Source organism: Schistocerca gregaria, chromosome 1 (genome assembly GCF_023897955.1).
Source record: "Schistocerca gregaria isolate iqSchGreg1 chromosome 1, iqSchGreg1.2, whole genome shotgun sequence".
NCBI lineage: Eukaryota > Metazoa > Arthropoda > Insecta > Orthoptera > Acrididae > Schistocerca > Schistocerca gregaria.
The window spans coordinates 541,641,609-541,662,164 of record NC_064920.1 but is presented as its reverse complement, the minus strand read 5'-3'; the positions used below and the strand labels follow the sequence as shown (position 1 = coordinate 541,662,164).

Here is a 20,556-nt window from a genome sequence, read left to right as displayed (position 1 = left end):
TAATTAATTTTTGTGCACTATCTGCAAATATCACACAAATTGGTGGGTAAAAAAGTAAAAAAGACAGCAACTTTTGAGTGAGGAATGTCAACATTTTGGTGATTAGTAGAAGCCTCGCCGTTAAATGATTCCTTGAACTCTATAAAATGTGAGCTATTTCATTCATTGTGAATTTTTATCCACCAAATCACTTTTCAACTGTAACAGTAAATTATTGCAGTGTCCCAAATTTGGAGGCACCGTGGATGAAGTAACTGTAGGACACCATGACAATTTTTGTTGTAGCAATTAAACAAGATCGTGGATGTTTCAGATTGGTAAACAAAAATCTTATGGTTCACTAAAAGGGTTTACTTTTCAACTAGTCATTTGTGAAATTCTGTGGAAATGTTTAATAATGACCTTGTTTATCAGTTGACAGAATAGTTTTTGTCTGCATTGTAGCATATTACAGTGGGCCAAGTCTGCATGTTTTATAGTTTCTTTCTTGAGGGTGGGCTGTAACTTATTCACATTTTACCATGTCTACAACAGTGCCTCAAAAACTGATGAGGGTTGCACTGCTGAGAAATATTCACGCAATTCAATTTTATGTCATGCATAATCAGTCTGGATACTTACTTTGTTGACATCACCACCACATTCAAATCGATATTAAATTCTTGTTCACCTGGGTACTTCCAGTATGTTCCAGCATGTGGACTTCACTTAGCAACCTTCATACAAATAATTATGATGTTGTTGTACCACTTGTTTGTCAAGTTGGCTAAGTTGTCTTGGGCACTTACAGTCATGTATACTCATAAGATCATTCTGAATTTCAGTTAGTTTTTCATGGATTACAACCTGGCAGCAGAGCATCAATTATAATTTGTCAGCTCTTCTTCTGTTTCCTCCTTTGTTTCTACAAGCAGTAAGTAGTGCTCTGCGGACACTCAAAATTCATTTAACAGTTTCACCAAAGACCCATTTTATCTACTTTGAGATGCTGTTAATGAAGTTCTAACAAGAAATCAGTAAATTCATTTCATGTCTGAGCTGAGAGAGAAAGGTAAAATGCAATCTCAGTTCCAAGTGAGTTGCCTACTAAACAGTCCTCGTGTTTTTCAAAACTAGGAATTTGGGAATGATATGTCAAGTGCATTTTTGCTTTGGAATTTTAAAGTGCTGCAAACTTCCTCCCAGGAGGCTCGCAACTCTCTTGTTGGTATGTGTGTGGTTTAGGTTGGGTCCCCAAGCTACTGCAGTACTTCTTCCTTCCCCTTGCTGCAATTTTATTCTCAGAGGATCTTTTCTCAGACTTGTTTTCTAGGACTGATTCTCTGCCGACAACTTGGCTCACTTGTATGGTATATGTTATGACTTCTACCACTTTGTCTCTTGTTTTGCATTGTATATTTTGATTAACATAAGTTCAGTCCCCACATTTGGGTTTGACCTCCACCTTTTCAAAACTTTGTACAGAATTAGAAGTCATTAGAGAAAGATTACCAAACGTCTAGCATGGTAGCCAGTCCATATGGGGTTTTGTGATGTACCCACAAAGTAGTAGACCCCTGACAATGCAGAGATCGCACTATAAATGCCTGAGCTGTCACTTTCCTGTATATGCCAATGAATAGGTGCCTGTCAGTTGGGAGCACTGGGTCTCCCATCACTGCTTTGTGGCATCCATGGGGAGAGCGGCACTGAGAGCAAGTAGGATCATGGTGGGTATCTGGTGATATGAAAAGACTGAAGTTATCAGCTATGATCATAAGGCCCTGGCAATCTCTTTCCATAGATTGCAATTTAGTGCCAATTGTTACAAACACAGGAATTTTTCCACCTTGGCACACCAGTGAGGAATGCAGCCACATACTCTTGTATTTTTCTAGTTCGTGCTTGAGCAGACGGAGGGTCCTTAATTAAGGTGCAATTCCCACCAAATCCTGGGCATTATTGTCTTGCAAACAACTTGGTGATGTACCTCAAAACTCATAAGAACCTAAAGGTGGGGCAAGGTTTAATTTTCACCTCAATCTAATGCTGCAGGTGGATGAAGAATCATTCAAACACTTGATAAAGTGATGAATACACTTCGTATGTCACAAGCCTGCCAGACGACAAGGTTGATACTGTAATATTTGTCCCTACTTTCGAGGGTGGGGGGGATTCATTTGGAGAGAAGACTAAAATCTTGCTTTATGGCTATGATGTGAAACTGTATTTCCTACTCCAGGTGTGATGATGTAAACACCAACATATCAGGCATATGTTTCCCAGTATTCATGTGACCCAATTTGTAGAGACTGTTCCTGGCCACTTCGTGACAGCCCTGTCCACTGCCATGTGTCTGTGTCAATTGTGGGATCAGTCGTCCTGCCCAATCCTCGAAATGTGCTGTTCTGTTTAAAGAAAGTGACATCCAGGGAGGTCTCCAATTATATCTCATATTTTGAAACTTTTATGATTGAAAATATCATGTGAAGGGTATTGACTTTTACCACTACTGTGGTCAAAACATTGGCAGTACCTGGTATACTTACTCACTCAACATCAACTTCCAGTAGTTATGCAGATAAATTAGACGACTGTGGGGGTGATAAGCCCTCTCATCTCATGGTTCCTGCAGTACCATATTCAGGAACAATGCCCCGCTCCTAGCCAGAGAAGCAGCTTTGTCCTCCATTGTCAAATAGTGACATGGTTCCCTTCCAGCAACTCTCCTCAGGAAACCTGTTCAGAAGTGCTCTCTCCATTTTCTGTGCTACACCCACACTGGATAAGCTATTACAAGAATATTGACAGACAGAAGCAGTGAAAGAGAGAGAGAAAAATCTTGGAAGAAGGCTACTAGGGTGTCCTCAGATTACAGTTCCTCCCACACGGGCTCTGAACTGGTGTTAGTTGATATTTTTTCCACTCTCACCTCTGTTTGTCTTGGGACATGACCTGTTTACCTGACCCCTCCACACTTAATCAGAATGCCCATGGTGATATAATTCAATGGAACTCAATATGTATTACTATCACCTGTGAGAACTAAACTGCAGAGCCAAAGAAACTGGTACACATGCCTAATATTGTTTACCCCCCCGCAAGCATGCAGAAGTGCCCAACATGACGTGGCATGGATTCAACTAAAGTCTGAAGGAGTGCTGGTGGAAACTGACACCATGTATCCTGCAAGGCTGTCCATAACTCTGTAAGAGTGCGAGGGGGTGGAGATCTCTTGAGAACAGCACTTTGCAAGAATCTCAGATATGCTTAATAATGTTTATGACTGGGGAGTTTGGTGGCCAGTGGAAGTTTTTAAGCTCATAAGAGTGTTCCTGAACCACTCTGTAAAAATTCTGGACATGTGAGGTGTCACATTGTCCTGATGGAATAGCCCAAGTCTGTCGGAAAGCACAAAGGACATGCATGGATGCAGGTAATAAGGCAGGATGCTTACATATGTGTCACCTGTCAGAGTTGTATCTAGATGTATCAGGGGTCCCATATCACTCCAACTACACACGCCCCACACCATTACAGAGCCTCCACCAGCTTGATCAGTCCCCTGGTGACATACAGGGCCCATGGATTCATGAGGTTGTTTCCATGCATGTACACGCCCATCCACTTGATACAATTTGACACAAGACTTGTCCAACCAGGAAACATCTATCCAGTCATCAACAGTCCAATGTCCATGTTGACAGGCCCTGGTGAAGTGTAAAGCTTTGTGTTGTGCAATCATAAGGCATGCGACTGGCCTTCGGCTCCAAAAGCCCATATCGGTGATGTTTCATTGACTGGTTTGTACGCTGATACTTGTCGATGGCCCAGCATTGAAATCTGCAGCAATTTGTGGAAGGGTTGCACTTCCGTCATGTTGAACGATTCTCTTCAGTCATCGTTTGTTCTGTTCTTGCAGGTTCTTTTTCCAGCCACAGTGATGTTGGAGTTTTCATGTTTTACTGGATTACTGGATTCCTGATATTCGCAGCGCACTCGTCAAATGGTTGTACAGGAAATTCCCCACTTCACTGCTACCTCAGATATAGTGTGTCCCATCACTCGTGTCCCTTTTAAACCCACTTAAATCTTGATAACTTGCCATTGTAGCAGCAGTAACCAATCTTAACAACTGCACCAGACGCTTGTTGCCTTATATAGGTAGTGCCGACCGCAGTACTGTTTTCTGCCTGTATTTGAATATGCATGCATTTATCAGTTTCTTTGGCACTTCATTGTAAAACAACCAATTTCATCCTGTTCTGTGACCTGCTCACCAAGAAACACATCTCACTGATGACCATTCTCCATGTCTTTGAAGTTACTATGTGTTCTGTCAGAAATGCATTGCTCATAAGAGCATCTGGAGGGGTCTGTCTATTGGTTTGTACAGATGTCATCAGTGAGTGGATTCTCCTCCATAGTGCAGTGGAAGCAGTCATTTGTAACCTTTCTTTACCATGAGGTATGGCATTTAAATACCTTGAGATGATCACTTCAGTCCAACAACTTTCTTTGCCCCCTCCCCTCCCCTTTCCTCCTGGTTGAGGATTTCATTGTGCTCCACTCCCTGTGGGGAAGTAGCATGTTGTCTGACAGGGGCCTTCTGATCAACCAGCTTCTCTCCAATCTTGATCTCTCTCCTCACTGATTGTATCCATACCCACTTCATTGCCATCCATGGTGATGATTTGGCCATCAACCTGACAGTATCTTCCCTGAAACTTTGGCTTCAATAGAATAGTCATTCTACGATGATATTCGTGGCAGTGATCACTTTCTGGTGATCGTGTCATACGTTGTGATCATTCACATTGAGTTGTTTGAAGAGTTAACTGACTGTTGTACACCTCTTCCCTCACTTCCATCATCTGTCAGATAGTATTGACAAGGTTGTAGGAGACATTTCGTACATGATCCCTCACAGTAAGTACTATTTGTCTATCTGCAGGCTCCCCACCTCCACCCCGAATGGTGCTGTAGTGGACTAAAGACATTGCAGCGATTGTGTAGATCATCGAAGGGCCCTGTAACATCTGAAGAGTATCTGTCAGTAAACTCTCATAATTTTCAAGCAGCTTTGTACTAAGCCTCACTGTCTAATTAAACACAGTAAGAAAGAATGCTGGGAGTGCTACATCCCCTCCTTCTGAATGTATGCATTTTTATCCGAGGTGGACCAAGCTCCGTAGCCTGCTGGGTTGCCACAGATCAACAAATGTTCCAAGTTCCCTCCTTTATGGTTGCATTTCTACTGATGCATCTGTTCTTGCTAAACACCTTGTGGGTCACTTTGCAACAGTATTGGCATCCTCTTCTTATGCATCTACAGTGTGTTAACTGTAAGATGGCAGAGTTGTGAGGGGAGTGCGGGGAGAGGAGGAAGCAAGCATTGGCTGGCGAGGGGAGAGGAGCCGTTGGTGGGGGGGGGGGGGGGGGGACAAGACACGCCTACTAGTTGCAGTACTGGCACTACAAATTGCGCGTCATGCTTACACGAAAGCAGGCGAAAGGCTTGGAGGTAAAACTCGCTTTAAATGTTGTTCGTAAACGAAACTGAAATTGTCAGATTTGTAAATGGGGTGAAGCAATTTTTTCTTCTCCTTTTCCCTTTCGCAGCATTCTGTCACATGCAATATAATTTTGCGAACATCGCTACGTAATATTGGTTTCCTTCTAACCGTAAGCCTACCGGCAGGGTTATTGGCGACTCCCGAGATGGGCCAGCAATTGCCTCTTCACTCATTTTGATAATTTTTAGCACAACTGCACAATAAAAACACGCAGAACAGTACAGCACAAAACAACAACGAAGCAGACGACAATGGCTACCTTGTACAACACAGTCAGCTATGTAATGTTGGCAACAGTCGGAACTGCGTGCCTACCGAAGACTCCCGACGTTTGCCGACTTCTACCAATTCAGGTCTAGGGAGAGGTCTGCCATCTAAAAGTTTACACGCTGTAGCTTCTGAACACACGAGAAAAGATGGAGACATCCCCCTATCATTTGCGACTTTTCATCGAGTGGGATCTCCTTCAAGCTCTTCACTCATCACATGATACGGTCCCAGACTCTGACTTTTAATCAGGCAATCCAAAATCTTAATGTTACTCGAAGACTCCATCTACTCAGGGTCTTTGTCAATAACAACTCACTCACAGTTGAAACATCATCTGGCAGGCTACTGCCTCCTCTAATAATCTCTGCATTATCCAGGAGGCTACTGCTGCATGGTGATCCTCATTCTATTCCTCGTGGAAGGATTCCACCGTCCTGTGTTGCCCTTTCATCAGTCATATTGGATTAACTTGTAGTATTATTTTATAAAATGAGCTGCCACTGCATTGCGCTTGAAGAGTCTCTCAGACAGTGATGTAATACCCCACCTTCTGGGTCTCCATGCGAACCATGATTTTCCGTATTCACGCCTCTAATATTGGCGGACAGTTGTACTGGTTATCTCTTTTCTCTGTGAAAGTAGTTTTCATTCTCAGATGTAATGTTTTGAACTAGTTTTGGTCCGGGGCAAGGTAGTTGGGGTAGGGGTGGCTTCTGTCGCATGCTGGCTCTGGAGACCTTGACCATCCTTTGCCGGCTGCATTAGTCACCCCATTTTCAGATGCGGTTAACCGCTTATTCCGTCACACCATTTCTTCTGTTTTAGGGTTAACACTCCAGTGGGTGGTGGTGGTGGTGGTGGTGGTTGTCTGCTCTGTAAGTGGATCAGGAGTGGGATGACTATGGGAGGGATGACCCCTGCAACATACAGAGTCCATACGGACACTCTTCTGGCACCACCCACTTGCTGATCTAATTTGTCTCACCCTATTTTATTATTGTCAGGGTATATGATATTCATTACATTTTTAGCTTCCTCTCATTTACTATTATGAAACTCCTGGCACAGCCTTTCTTTCCTCTGTTACTGTTTTAGCCCGGGAGTCAGAAGCAGGTGAGCCTTCTCTTGCCAAAGAAGAGCCCTGGGAGAGCCTTGGTCTGCTTCTGACCTGCTTACTGGTCCAATCTCTCTCCAAATTTTTTCTCAGCTCTGGTGTCAGTATTGCTGTCAGTGCCTTGATTTAACCTCTCCTGCATGCTTTCATAATTTGAGCAAATTTTTGGCTGCCATTGCTGACTCTAGATGGACGTCAGTGACTCCAGATGACCTATCTATTGACAGAGGTCTGATGTAGCTTGCTGTTTAGCCCTTTAACCCACTAACCAACCAAATATGTAGACAGTGAATAGAAAACTTTGGTTACATTTTTTATGGTGTTTGTTTGTTGTATTTGAAATAGCCATTAAATGAACAGTGCTCTGGAATGCAGTTGTCTGTTTTTTCCCTTATAATTAAATTTTTATTTATTTCATGGAATAATACAGGATGTTACAAAAAGGTACAGGTACTTTCAGGAAACATTTCTCATACACAAATAAAGAAAAGATGTTATGTGGACATGTGTCTGGAAACGCTTAATTTCCATGTTAGAGCTCATTTTAGTTTCGTTCTTCCACCAATGCTCAATGGAGCACGTTATCATGATTTCCTACGGGATACTCTACCTGTGCTGCTAGAACATGTGCCTTTACAAGTATGACACAACATGTGGTTCATGCACGATGGAGCTCCTGCACATTTCAGTCGAAGTGTTCGTACGCTTCTCAACAACTGATTCGGTGACCGATGGACTGTAGAGGTGGACCAATTCCATGGCCTCCACGCTCTCCTGACCTCAACCCTCTTGACTTTCATTTATGGGGGCATTTGAAAGCTCTTGTCTACGCAACCCCGTTACCAAATGTAGAGACTCATTGTGCTCGTATTGTGGACGGCTGTGATACAATACGCCATTCTCCAGGGCTGCATCAGCGCATCAGGGATTCCATGCGACGGAGGGTGGATGCACGTATCCTCGCTAACGGAGGACATTTTGAACATTTCCTGTAACAAAGTGTTTGAAGTCAAGCTGGTATGTTCTATTGCTGTGTGTTTCCATTTCATGATTAATGTGATTTGAAGAGAAGTAATAAAATTAGCTCTAACATGGAAAGTAAGCGTTTCTGGACACATGTCCACATAACATATTTTCTTTCTTTGTGTGTGAGGAATGTTTCCTGAAAGTTTGGCCGTACCTTTTTGTAACACCCTGTATAAAGATTGGAAGAAAATAATAACTATGTGTATATATTCGTGTGGTTCTTGCCTGTATAAAGTGGAAATGAAATAAGAGGTTGAAACTTGGTGACATTTTAAAACTGTCAGATTGAGAGTTAGACTCGGATGTTTATCTTGTCTATTGCAAAATGAAAAATTTGTCTCTAAAATTGTGCACTTGGGTATCTGGTGAGGGAATATTAGCCAAAAAGAAAACTTCAGTATAGGAGTTACATAAAAGACCTGACTAATTAGTTGGAATATGGCACTATACTTACACACAAAGTGATGAAATTTTCATATTTACAAAAAGATACTGAGTGAGGTGGCACATTGATTAGCACACTGGACTTGCATTTAGGAGGACAATGGTTATTCAGATTTAAGTTTATAGAAACTTCTCTAAATTGCTCCAGGTAAATGTCAGGATGGTTCCTTTGAAGAGGGCACAGTTCATTTCCTTATATGGACTTTTGTAATCGTATATTGTACTCTGTCCCTAATGACCTCACTGTTGACAATACATTTCTCTCTAATCTTCCTTCATATATATATACAAGGGAGAGATAAGGTGATAATTTTTAGTAGTGATTGGATAGGTGCAGGAAGGTCATCCAGGAACTGTTCAAAAGATGGGGGGGGGGGGGGGGGAGGGGGGGGGGGAAACAAAAAACTGACAGTGGAAAGCAATAAATCTGATTTTGAAATCATTCTCTGAATTGTTTTGTGACCATAATAAGTATGTTTCTGCAATTTAGAAAGAAGATTACCACAAATGCTTCAATGGAATACCTGTTAAAACTTGTGCTTGCACAGGTGGATTGGGGGCGTCAATTGGCTGGTCTTCCAGAGGATGTATTGGGCACTGTGCTACACTACCTGTATTCAGAGTGCCTCCCAGCGAATCTGGCAGAGGGCACTGCACGCCAGTGTGCTGTCGCCACCCACGCTCTGCCAGGCCTGCAACCTCTCGCTCGTCTCTGCGAACTCTACCTCAAGAACATGGCACTCAAGCAGCGTGAGTAGTTTGTTATACATTCTATTGGAAACTGGAATGTATGCTTAAGATGCAGATTCTTCAACTGCCCACATAAAATGTGCGGTGTAACCTGCAACTTTGAGTTGGAAAGAGTGAGTTCCTTTATTCAGCAGATGAATTCGAAGTTTTCCTTACTGATGACTGCAGTTTCCTACAGTTCAATAAGCTCCTTAATGCACATACAATTCTTTAGTGTGGATGTAGTTTGTGAATGCGGTACCCTTGAGCCCTCGTTGGGGTTAACAATTCTATTTTAGAAGGTGGGACAAGAGAAATGATTGGAGAAAAAGAACTAAATAATTTATCCATTTTTTGAAGTGCCCTAAAACTGATGAAGATTCCTAGATAGTAATAAAACTATTATTCTTTGTGGGACACATTGAAGTAAGTTTACAGATAAAAATTTGTTATCTACTGATTAATGATCAGCTACTACCCAATTACTGTCACTTCAAAAGTATGATAATGTGGGAGACATTCCAGTCACCATTGTTTCCTTAATAGTGTTAACATCATGCAAGGTATCTTTTTCCACTGAGATCTTTCATATCAGAAAAATGATAAATTGCAAGACAGGAACAATTAGGGAGTCCATTCTGTTCAATCCATTCTTATTGACTTGTACTGGAGGTGGATTCCAGAATGAGATTTTCACTCTGCAGCAGAGTGTGCGCTGATATGAAACTTCCTGGCAGATTAAAACTGTGTTCCGGACTGAGACTCGAACTCGGGACCTTTGCCTTTCGCGGGCTAGTGCTCTACCAACTCCTCTAAATGATCGACAGGGAACTGTGGCTTCATTGTCAAGAAAGATTCACAATTAGCTCTCGAACATACAAGGTACTGGGGAAAATAAGATCCGCTGCCATCCTTAGCCTGATATCCTCCCATGGTGTGGCCAGGGGAACAATTTGGGGTTGTACTTCTGTGCATTGAATTGAGCTCATGAACACTTAGAGACTGCTGGTGTTTCACCACCAGCAAGAGATGATGGACTATGCTTCATTGCATGTCATCCACCCTGATGCCACCCACTCCGACCAGGGGCCCTCCCCACTGGTGCCACCCAGCCTCAGCAACGACCACCTGGCAGGATGGCCATTGCCGGGAGTCCCGATGCCCCTGAGGGATGGGCATCTACCCCTTGGCATTTGTGGGAGGTTAACAGTGCAGGCATCAGCAGAGCAATCCCTGTGTAGTCAGGAGGATACAACCAACAGGGTACATGGCGGCTCCAACACAACAGACTGGCTACCATGCTGGATATCAGGATCAACCAAGAAAACAAGGCCATTATCATCATCAGCGTAGAAAATGATACTTGATGGAAAATTACGCACCCAAGAGGGTGACATCGCCCAATAGTTGGAGAATGAACAGAAGTGCAGATTCACAGTGTCAAAGGATGCGATTGGTCTCGGTGCATGATGGACATCTACATCTACATCTACATCTACATCCGTACTCCGCAAGCCACCTGACGGTGTGTGGCGGAGGGTACCCTGAGTACCTCTATCGGTTCTCCCTTCTATTCCAGTCTCGTATTGTACGTGGAAAGAAGGATTGTCGGTATGCTTCTGTGTGGGCTCTAATGTCTCTGATTTTATCCTCATGGTCTCTTCGCGAGATATACGTAGGAGGGAGCAATATACTGCTTGACTCTTCGGTGAAGGTATGTTCTCGAAACTTCAACAAAAGCCCGTACCGAGCTACTGAGCGTCTCTCCTGCAGAGTCTTCCACTGGAGTTTATCTATCATCTCCGTAACGCTTTCGCAATTACTAAATGATCCTGTAACGAAGCGCGCTGCTCTCCGTTGGATCTTCTCTATCTCTTCTATCAACCCTACCTGGTGCGGATCCCACACTGCTGAGCAGTATTCAAGCATTGGGCGAACAAGCGTACTGTAACCTACTTCCTTTGTTGTCGGATTGCATTTCCTTAGGATTCTTCCAATGAATCTCAGTCTGGCATCTGCTTTACCGACGATCAACTTTATATGATCATTCCATTTTAAATCACTCCTAATGCGTACTCCCAGATAATTTATGGAATTAACTGCTTCCAGTTGCTGACCTGCTATTTTGTAGCTAAATGATAAGGGACCTATCTTTCTATGTATTCGCATCACATTACACTTCGCTACATTGAGATTCAATTGCCATTCCGTGCACCATGCGTCAATTCGCTGCAGATCCTCCTGCATTTCAGTACAATTTTCCATTGTTGCAACCTCTCGATACACCACAGCATCATCTGCAAAAAGCCTCAGTGAACTTCCGATGTCATCCACCAGGTCATTTATGTATATTGTGAATAGCAACGGTCCTATGACACTCCCCTGCGGCACACCTGAAATCACTCTTACTTCGGAAGACTTCTCTCCATTGAGAATGACGTGCTGCGTTCTGTTATCTAGGAACTCCTCAATCCAATCAGACAATTGATCTGGTAGTCCATATGCTCTTACTTTGTTCATTAAACGACTATGGGGAACTGTGTCAAACGCCTTGCGGAAGTCAAGAAACACGGCATCTACCTGTGAACCCGTGTCTAAGGCCCTCTGACTCTCGTGGACGAATAGCGCGAGCTGGGTTTCACACGATCGTCTTTTTCGAAACCCATTCTGATTCCTACAGAGTAGATTTCTAGTCTCCAGAAAAGACATTATACTCGAACATAATACGTGTTCCAAAATTCTACAACTGATCGACGTTAGAGATATAGGTCTATAGTTCTGCACATCTGTTCGACGTCCCTTCTTGAGAACGGGGATGACCTGTGCCCTTTTCCAATCCTTTGGAACGCTTCGCTCTTCTAGAGACCTACGGTACACCGCTGCAAGAAGGGGGGCAAGTTCCTTCGCGTACTCTGTGTAAAATCGAACTGGTATCCCATCAGGACCAGCGGCCTTTCCTCTTTTGAGCGATTTTAATTGTTTCTCTATCCCTCTGTCGTCTACTTCGATATCTACCATTTTGTCAACTGTGCGACAATCTAGAGAAGGAAGCACAGTGCAGTCTTCCTCTGTGAAACAGCTTTGGAAGAAGACATTTAGTAATTCGGCCTTTAGTCTGTCATCCTCTGTTTCAGTACCATTTTGGTCACAGAGTGTCTGGACATTTTGTTTTGATCCACCTACCGCTTTGACATAGGACCAAAATTTCTTAGGATTTTCTGCCAAGTCAGTACATAGAACGTTACTTTCGAATTCATTGAAAGCCTCTCGCATAGCCCTCCTCACACTACATTTCGCTTCGCGTAATTTTTGTTTGTCTGCAAGGCTTTGGCTATGTTTATGTTTGCTGTGAAGTTCCCTTTGCTTCCGCAGCAGTTTTCTAACTCGGTTGTTGTACCACGGTGGCTCTTTTCCATCTCTTACGATCTTGCTTGGCACATACTCATCTAACGCATATTGTACCATGGTTTTGAACTTTGTCCACTGATCCTCAACACTATCTGCACTTGAGACAAAACTTTTGTGTTGAGCCGTCAGGTACTCTGTAATCTGCTTTTTGTCACTTTTGCTAAACAGAAAAATCTTCCTACCTTTTTTAATATTTCTATTTACGGCTGAAATCATCGACGCAGTAACCGCTTTATGATCGCTGATTCCCTGTTCTGCATTAACTGATTCAAATAGTTCGGGTCTGTTTGTCACCAGAAGGTCTAATATATTATCGCCACGAGTCGGTTTTCTGTTTAACTGCTCAAGGTAGTTTTCAGATAAAGCACTTAAAAATATTTCACTGGATTCTTTGTCCCTGCCACCCGTTATGAACGTTTGAGTCTCCCAGTCTATATCCGGCAAATTAAAATCTCCACCCAGAACTATAACATGGTGGGGAAATCTACTCGAAATATTTTCCAAATTATTCTTCAGGTGCTGAGCCACAACAGCTGCTGAGCCCGGGGGCCTATAGAGACATCCAATTACCATGTCTGAGCCTGCTTTAACCGTGACCTTCACCCAAATCATTTCACAATTCGAATCTCCGTCAATTTCCTTCGATACTATTGCACTTCTTATCGCTATAAACACATGATGCACCAAGTAAGGCACCCTTCCCTAATTGGCTCGCTCTTCAGGAAAATTTTGGAAAAATGGAGGTCAAACCCTACAGGGGACCATCACAAAGGCCAAAACATTTGAGATTCCTTTTAGTCGCCTCTGAAGACTGGCAGGAATACCTTAGGGAGGTGGAGGGATTGTCCAAAATGAGGTCTGGGTCAGTCTTGATCAAAACAGCATCCTCTGCCCAGTTACGGACATTACTAACTTGTGACAAGCTGGGGGAAGTTTCTGTAACCATCACACCCCATAAGAGCCCTATGTTCCTCCTCCGATGCTGTGCTTTAAGTGCTGGAAGTTTGGCCATGTCTTCCCACTGTACATATGACATCGTCTTATGCCACTGCTACAACAGTTCTGGCACCACGAGCACCGCCAATCCAGGTCACCTCTCCTAGCCGGAAGACCACACCTGCCCCCTAGATGGTGTGGAGCATTTGCTCCTGTTCCATCTACTTCTGGAGCAACATCCCCCCCCCCCCCCTCCCAACCATCAGGGACATCAGTCACCACTTCTAAGCCGGAGAAGTTTCTTTGGCTTCTCTCGGTAGGAATGGGTCCCTTCGGTCACTCCCTTCCCACGTTTCGTCTAGTGGGAAAGAAGACACCCGCCAATGGCTGAAGAGCCAAAAAGCAGCTGGTTGTAGGCCTTCATGCTCATTCTCAATCCCCGAGACTGAGCCAGTGAAGTCCTCCTAGCCAGGGAAACCCAAGGAGCAATGAGAGAAATCCAAAAAAGAAAACCCCTAATACCAAGGAAATTGCGCTGGCACCCACACCACCACTATCTACAAGCTCTGTGGCTTAGGATGGTTTGGAGATTTTGGCGTCCGCTGAGGACCTAGATCTTGCCAGACCCTCGGACCCCTCCTGCGGGTCCGGGGGTTAGAATAGGCCCGAGGTATTCCTGCCTGTCGTAAGAGGCAACTAAAAGGAGTCCCTCCCCCACAAGGGGGTAGTTAGCGCCTGCGTCCGGAGACGGACGTTTCTACAACCTATATTTGCGGTCATTTTGGTTTTTCTCTTCTTCTGGTTTCTTCCTTTCTTTGTTCTTCTCCATCTCACTGTCTTACTTACTCTTTCCCTTGCCTTCTTCTCCTTGCCTTCTCTGGTCTCTGCTTTGGCATTTGAGACAGTCTGTCCTTTCTCTCCCCCTCGCCCTTGTTTTTCCTCTTCTTCCTTCCTCCCTGTGCGTGCCTGAAGGCTGACCCATGCGTACGCACGCGTAGCCTTTTATGGGGTAACGTGTAATTCCCCAACCTGGGTAGGCACGCACGTACCCCCTGGTACAGGCCAGGCCCAGGCAGGGGTGATTGCCTGAGCTGACACCTTCCCTTCCGACCATGCCGATTGGTCCCTCCGTCCGTTTCTCGGGAGGTGTGACCTGAAGTGGAAACATTCACCTAAGGTGGGAGCGCCCTCTGAGAGGGTCCCCACAAGGAAGGAGCCCGCAATTGGAGACGCTGACAATCATGGGGGATTCCTCCGCACTGGATTTCTCTTCTTCTTCTCTCTCAAATTCTGCCCACAAGCGGAAACTTGACCAGCTACCAGTGACAAAAGTACTACCACCTGCACCACAGTTCCTCGTAGTTTCTCGATCTGAGAACGGAAAGGATTTTTCCTCTGTCAACCCTTTCGTTATCCAGAAGGGCGTAGATGCCATAGCCGGATCAGTCAAGTCTTGTACCAGGTTGCATCGCGGTACCTTGTTACTAGAAACTGAAAGTGCCTTTCAGGCACAAAAACTGCTTCGGGCCACACTCCTGTACACGTTCCCTGTCCGGGTGGAGGCTCACGGCACTTTGAATTCATCTCGAGGTGTGGTATATACTAGATCACTCGACGGATTGACTGATGAGGAGATTGTCTTTCCTCGCTGAGCAGGGCGTGATGGCTGTCCATAGGGTCATGAAAAAGGTCGACAATGACCTTGTACTGACCTGGCACTTTTCTTGACCTTTGATAGTGTTCAGCTGCTGTCGCGCATCAAAGCGGGCTACGAGGTTATTTCTGATCGCCCCTATGTCCCGACACCTACGCGCTACTATCAGTGTCAGCGTTTTAATCACACTCGCCACTCTTGTTCCAATGTGGCTAAATGTGTCACTTGTGGCAGGGATGCCCATGAGGGTGACTGTCCACCTCCGTCTCCTCGTTGTGTGAACTGTCAGGGTGACCATGCAGCGTCCTCCCGGGACTGTCCCATCTACAAGGAAGAACGCTGTATGCAGGAAATTCGGGTCAAAGAGAAAGTGTCCACCTCGGCTGCTCGCAAGCTATTTGCAAGTAGGAAGCCCACGCTGCTCCCAGCGGGGAAATACAGTATTGTCCTCGCATCTCCTCGGACTACCAGGGAGGTGGCGAAGCAGGCATGCGATCTGACCTTCAGCACTATGGTCGTCCGTTCGGCCAGTGCTAAGATCGCCCGGTCAACGTCTCCTCTTCCTCCCGTCACCTCTCAGGCACAATCACCTTCATCAGCTTCTGCCAAGACGAAGACCCAGAAGTCAGATGCACGGACCTTCAAGAAGGAACCGTCCCGTGCAGACTTCCTACGTACCTCGAACTCCCAGCCATAGATGTGTACTTCCACAAAACGACCTTCCAAGAAGGCTAATAGGAAGCACAGCTCTCCTTCTCTGCCACAGCGCATTTCTTCTCCTGCGCCACCCAGCGGTTGCCGCCCCAGGCCGTCATCCGTTTCGCCTGGCTGCACTGCTGGTAGCCGAACATCTGGCCATTCACCAGCGGACGAAGCCCCCCCTCCTGGCCATCTTTACAAAATGGCCAATGAACCTATAGAACCAATGAACGACGACTGTCCACCTACAGATAGCGGTGGCAGTGCTCGCTTGAAGCCAGGCTCTCGGCGGCCTTCGAGGTGACCCCTTCTTGCATCTTCTTCTTCTTCTTCTTCTTCTTCTTCTTCTTCTCACGATGGAACTTATTCACTGGAATATTTGCAGCATTCGTTCCAACCAAGAGGACTTAAAGTTGCTGCTCCGTTTGCACTGTCCGCTCGTGGTAGCCCTCCAGGAAACGAAGCTACGCCCATGCTATCAAATTGCCTTGGCCCACTACACCTCTGTGCATTTTGACCTACCCCCTGTGGTATGTATTCCGGCTCATGGAGGGGTTATGTTGCTGGTCCGGGATGATATTTACTACGTTCCCATCACATTGCACACCGGCCTGCAGGCAGTTGCCGTCCGAATTACTCTCCCCACTTTTACATTTTCCATTTGTACGGTTTACACTCCATTGTCGTCTGCCGTTACCAGAGCAGACATGATGCAAATTATTGCTCAGTTACCTGCACCATTTTTGTTAACTGGAGACTTCAATGCCCTCCATCCTCTTTGGAGCCCTCCAGCATCCTGTCCGAGGGGCTCCCTGTTGGCAGACCTTTTCAACCAGCTCAATCTTGTCTGCCTCAATACTGGCGCCTCTACTTTTCTTTCGGACACATCTCACACCTATACCCATTTAGACCTCTCTATATGTACTACCCAACTTGCACGCTGGTTTGAGTGTTATGCACTTTCTTATACATATTCGAGCGACCACTTTCCGTGTGTTATCCATCTCCTGCATCATACCCCCTCTCCGTGCTCAACTAGTTGGAACATCTCCAAAGCAGACTGGGGGCTCTTCTCTTCCAGGGTGACCTTTCAGGATCAAACCTTCACAAGCTGCGATAGTCAGGTCGAACATCTCACGGAAGTCATTCTCACTGCTGCTGAATATTCCATCCCTCACACTACTTCTTCTCCACGTCGCATCTGGTCCCCTGGTGGACCACAGCATGTAGAGACGCTTTACGTGCTCGTCGACATGCTTTACGCACCTTTAAATGCCACCCTACTATGGCGAATTGTATCAATTATAAACGATTATGTGCGCAGTGTCATTGTATTATTAAAGAAAGCAAGAAAGCCAGCTGGGCTGCTTTCACAAGCACCTTCAACAGTTTTACTCCTCCTTCTGTTGTCTGGGGTAGCCTGCGCCGGCTATCTGGCACTAAGGTCCACTCACCAGTTTCTGGCTTGACGGTCGCGAATGACGTCCTTGTGGCCCCTGAGGATGTCTCCAATGCCTTCGGCCGCTTTTTCGCAGAGGTTTCGAGCTCCGCTCATTACCACCCTGCCTTCCTCCCCTGAGAACAGGCAGAGGAGGTTAGGCCACCTAACTTCCGCTCCTCGAATTGTGAAAGTTACAATGCCCCATTCATCATGCGCGAACTCGAAAATGCACTTGCCCAGTCATGGTCCTCCACTCCAGGGCTTGATTCTAATCATATTCCGATGCTGAAAAACCTTTCTCCTGCAGGTAAAGGTTTCCTTCTTTGTACTTCTAATCGCATCTGGATTGAGGGACATGTTCCCGCATGCTGGTGCGAGTCTATTGTTGTACCGATTCCTAAGCTGGGGAAGGACAAGCACTTGCCTTCCAGTTATCGACCCATCTTGCTTACCAGCTGTGTCTGTAAGGTGATGGAGCAAATAGTTAACTCTCATTTGATTTGGCTGCTCGAATCTCGAAATCTACTTACCAATATACAATGTGGATTTCGTAGGCGCCGCTGTGCTGTTGACTATCTGGTTACCTTGTCGACCTTCATTCTGAATAACTTCTTGCGGAAGCGCCCAACCGCAGCTGTGTTATTTGAGAAGGCTTAAGACACCTGTCGGAGGGCGGGCATTCTCCGCACCGTGCATACATGGGGCCTTCGCGGTCACCTCCCTCTTTTTATTCGTTCCTTTTTAATGGATCGACAGTTCAGGGTATGTGTGGGTTCTGTCCTGTCAGACACCTTTCGCCAGCAGAATAGGGTGCCACAGGGCTCAGTTTTGAGCGTCACTCTCTTCGCCATAGCGATCAATCCAATAATGGATTGCCTCCCAGCTGATGTATCAGGCTCCCTTTTCGTGGACGATTTTACCATCTATTGCAGCGCGCAGCGTACATGTTTCCTGGAGTGCTGTCTTCAGCGTTCTCTTGACCATCTTTACTCCTGGAGTGTTGCCAATGGCTTCAGTTTTCTGCCGAGAAGATGGTCTGTATTAACTTCTGGTGCTACAAAGAGTTTCTCCCACCGTCCTTATGACTTAGTCCCGTTGCTCTCCCATTCGTGGAGACAACAAAATTTTTAGTTCTTACATTTGACAGGAAACTTAGCTGGTCTCCACATGTGTCATATTTGGCTGCCCGTTGTACCCGTTCTCTAAATGTCCTCGGTGTTCTCAGTGGTATGTCGTGGGGAGCAGATCGAACCGCCCTACTTCGCCTATATCGGTCGATCGTCCGTTCCAAGTTGGATTATGGGAGCTTCGTATACTTCTCCGCACGGCCGTCCATCTTACGCCGCCTCAACTCCATACAACATTGGGGTTTTCGTCTTGCGATCAGAGCATTTTATACTAGTCCCGTTGAGAGTCTTCATGCTGAAGCCAGTGAATTGCCACTCACCTACCGATGCGATATACTGCTTTGTCGTTATGCCTGTCTGCTACTGTCAATGCCTGACCACCCGCCGTATTGTTCCTTTTTTGACAACTCTCTCGACTGTCAATATGGGTTGTATGTCTCTGCCCTGTTACCCCCTGGAGTTCGCATTCGTCGCCTCCTTCAACACCTTGATTTTTCACTCCCTGCAACCTTTAGAGTGGGCGAGAGCCACACGCCACCTTGGCTCCAGGCTCAGGTTCGCGTTCACCTTGACCTCAGCTCACTCCCAAAGGAGGTTACCCCCGGTTCGGTTTACCACTCCTGTTTTGTCAAACTTCGTTCGAAGTTCATTAATATGACCTTCATTTATACAGATGGCTCTTAGACCAATGACGGGGTCTGGTATTCTTTTATTGTCACTGCACAAAGTTTCAAATACCGGCTACGTGGCCATTGTTCGGTCTTCACAGCTGAGCTCTTTGCCCTCTACTAGGCTGTTCTTTACATCTGCCGCCACCGACATTCTGCTTATGTCATATGCTCCGATTCTCTGAGTGCCATCCAGAGCCTCAGTGATCCGTATCCGGTTCACCCTTTCGTGCACTGGATCCAGCGCTCACTTCAGTAGCTGGTGGACGACGGTTCTCCGGTTAGCTTTATGAGGGTTCCTGGCCATGTCGGTATCCCTGGGAACGAAGCTGCAGATGCCGCGTTCTGCCCATGTGGGCAATTGCTGACGGTCCGCCACATTTTAACGTCCTGTCCGGATTTTACTACACTGCATCTTGATCTTGGCCTGCCATGTACTCTGGATGCCATTTTAGCAGATGACCCAGGAGCAGCTGCTCGTGTTCTTCGTTTTATCAATTTGACAAACCTGTCTTGGGACATTTGATTATGCTGTTGTTTTTCTAATCCTATGCCAGTTAATACGTCTTTTATAGTGTTGCCCCTTTTAGTTGCTGTTTTAGCCTTGTGCCTCGCGGTGCATTCCTAACTTAGTTTGGGCGCTAATGACCGCTGTAGTTGTGCGCCCTAAAACCACGGAAAAAAAAAGAAGACCCACAGACACAATGCATATAGGTTGCTCAGGCAATAAATTGGTTGCAGCAGGCGACTCTGAGGCGTAAAGTGCCTCACTGAATGTTCCATGCCTTCCCAGTCTCATGATGTCATCCTCCAGTGGAATTGTGGTGGTTTTTTTTCCACCGCCTGGTTGAGTTATGGCAACTGTTAAGCTTTACACCTATCTGCATTGGCCTCCAGGAAACCTGGTTCCCAGGAATGCGGACCACTGCCCTCAGCAGCTATAAGGGATATTACAGGAACTGTAGCGACTATAATCGAGTGTCAGGTGGATTTTGCGTTTATGTCCTAAACTCAGTCAGTAGTGAACATGTGCCTCTTCAAACACCTCTTGAAGCTGTGGCTGTCAGAATAAGGACGATGCTGGAAAGAACTGTCTGCAATGTATATCTTCCTCTAGGTGGTGCAGTACCCCTGAATGTATTAGCTGCACTGATTGATCAACTCCCTAAACCTTTCCTACTTTTGGGAGATTTTAATGCTCATAACCCCTTGTGGGGTGGTACCATGCTTACTGGCAGAGGCAGAGATGTCGAAACTTCATTGTTGCAATTCGACATCTGCCTCTTAAGTACTGGGGTCACCACACATTTCAGTGTGGCTCATGGTAGTTACTCCGCCATTGATTTATCAATTTGCGTCCCAGAACTTCTCCCATCTATCCACTGGAGAGCACATGATGACCTGTGTGGTAGTGACCATATCCCCATCTTCCTGTCACTGCCCCAGCATCAGACGGATGGATGCCTGCCTAGATGGACTTTGAAC

The 20,556-nt window shown here is 45.7% G+C and overlaps 1 protein-coding gene across 1 annotated transcript in view; it reads left to right on the top strand.

Moving 5' to 3' along the window:
* LOC126355708 (uncharacterized) overlaps positions 1–20,556 on the top strand; it is a 121,005-nt gene that overhangs the window by 18,873 nt on the left and 81,576 nt on the right. The window contains exon 5 of the mRNA XM_050006079.1: positions 8,958–9,159. Coding sequence (XP_049862036.1) covers positions 8,958–9,159 — 202 coding nt within the window. The remainder of the gene's footprint in view (positions 1–8,957; positions 9,160–20,556) is intronic.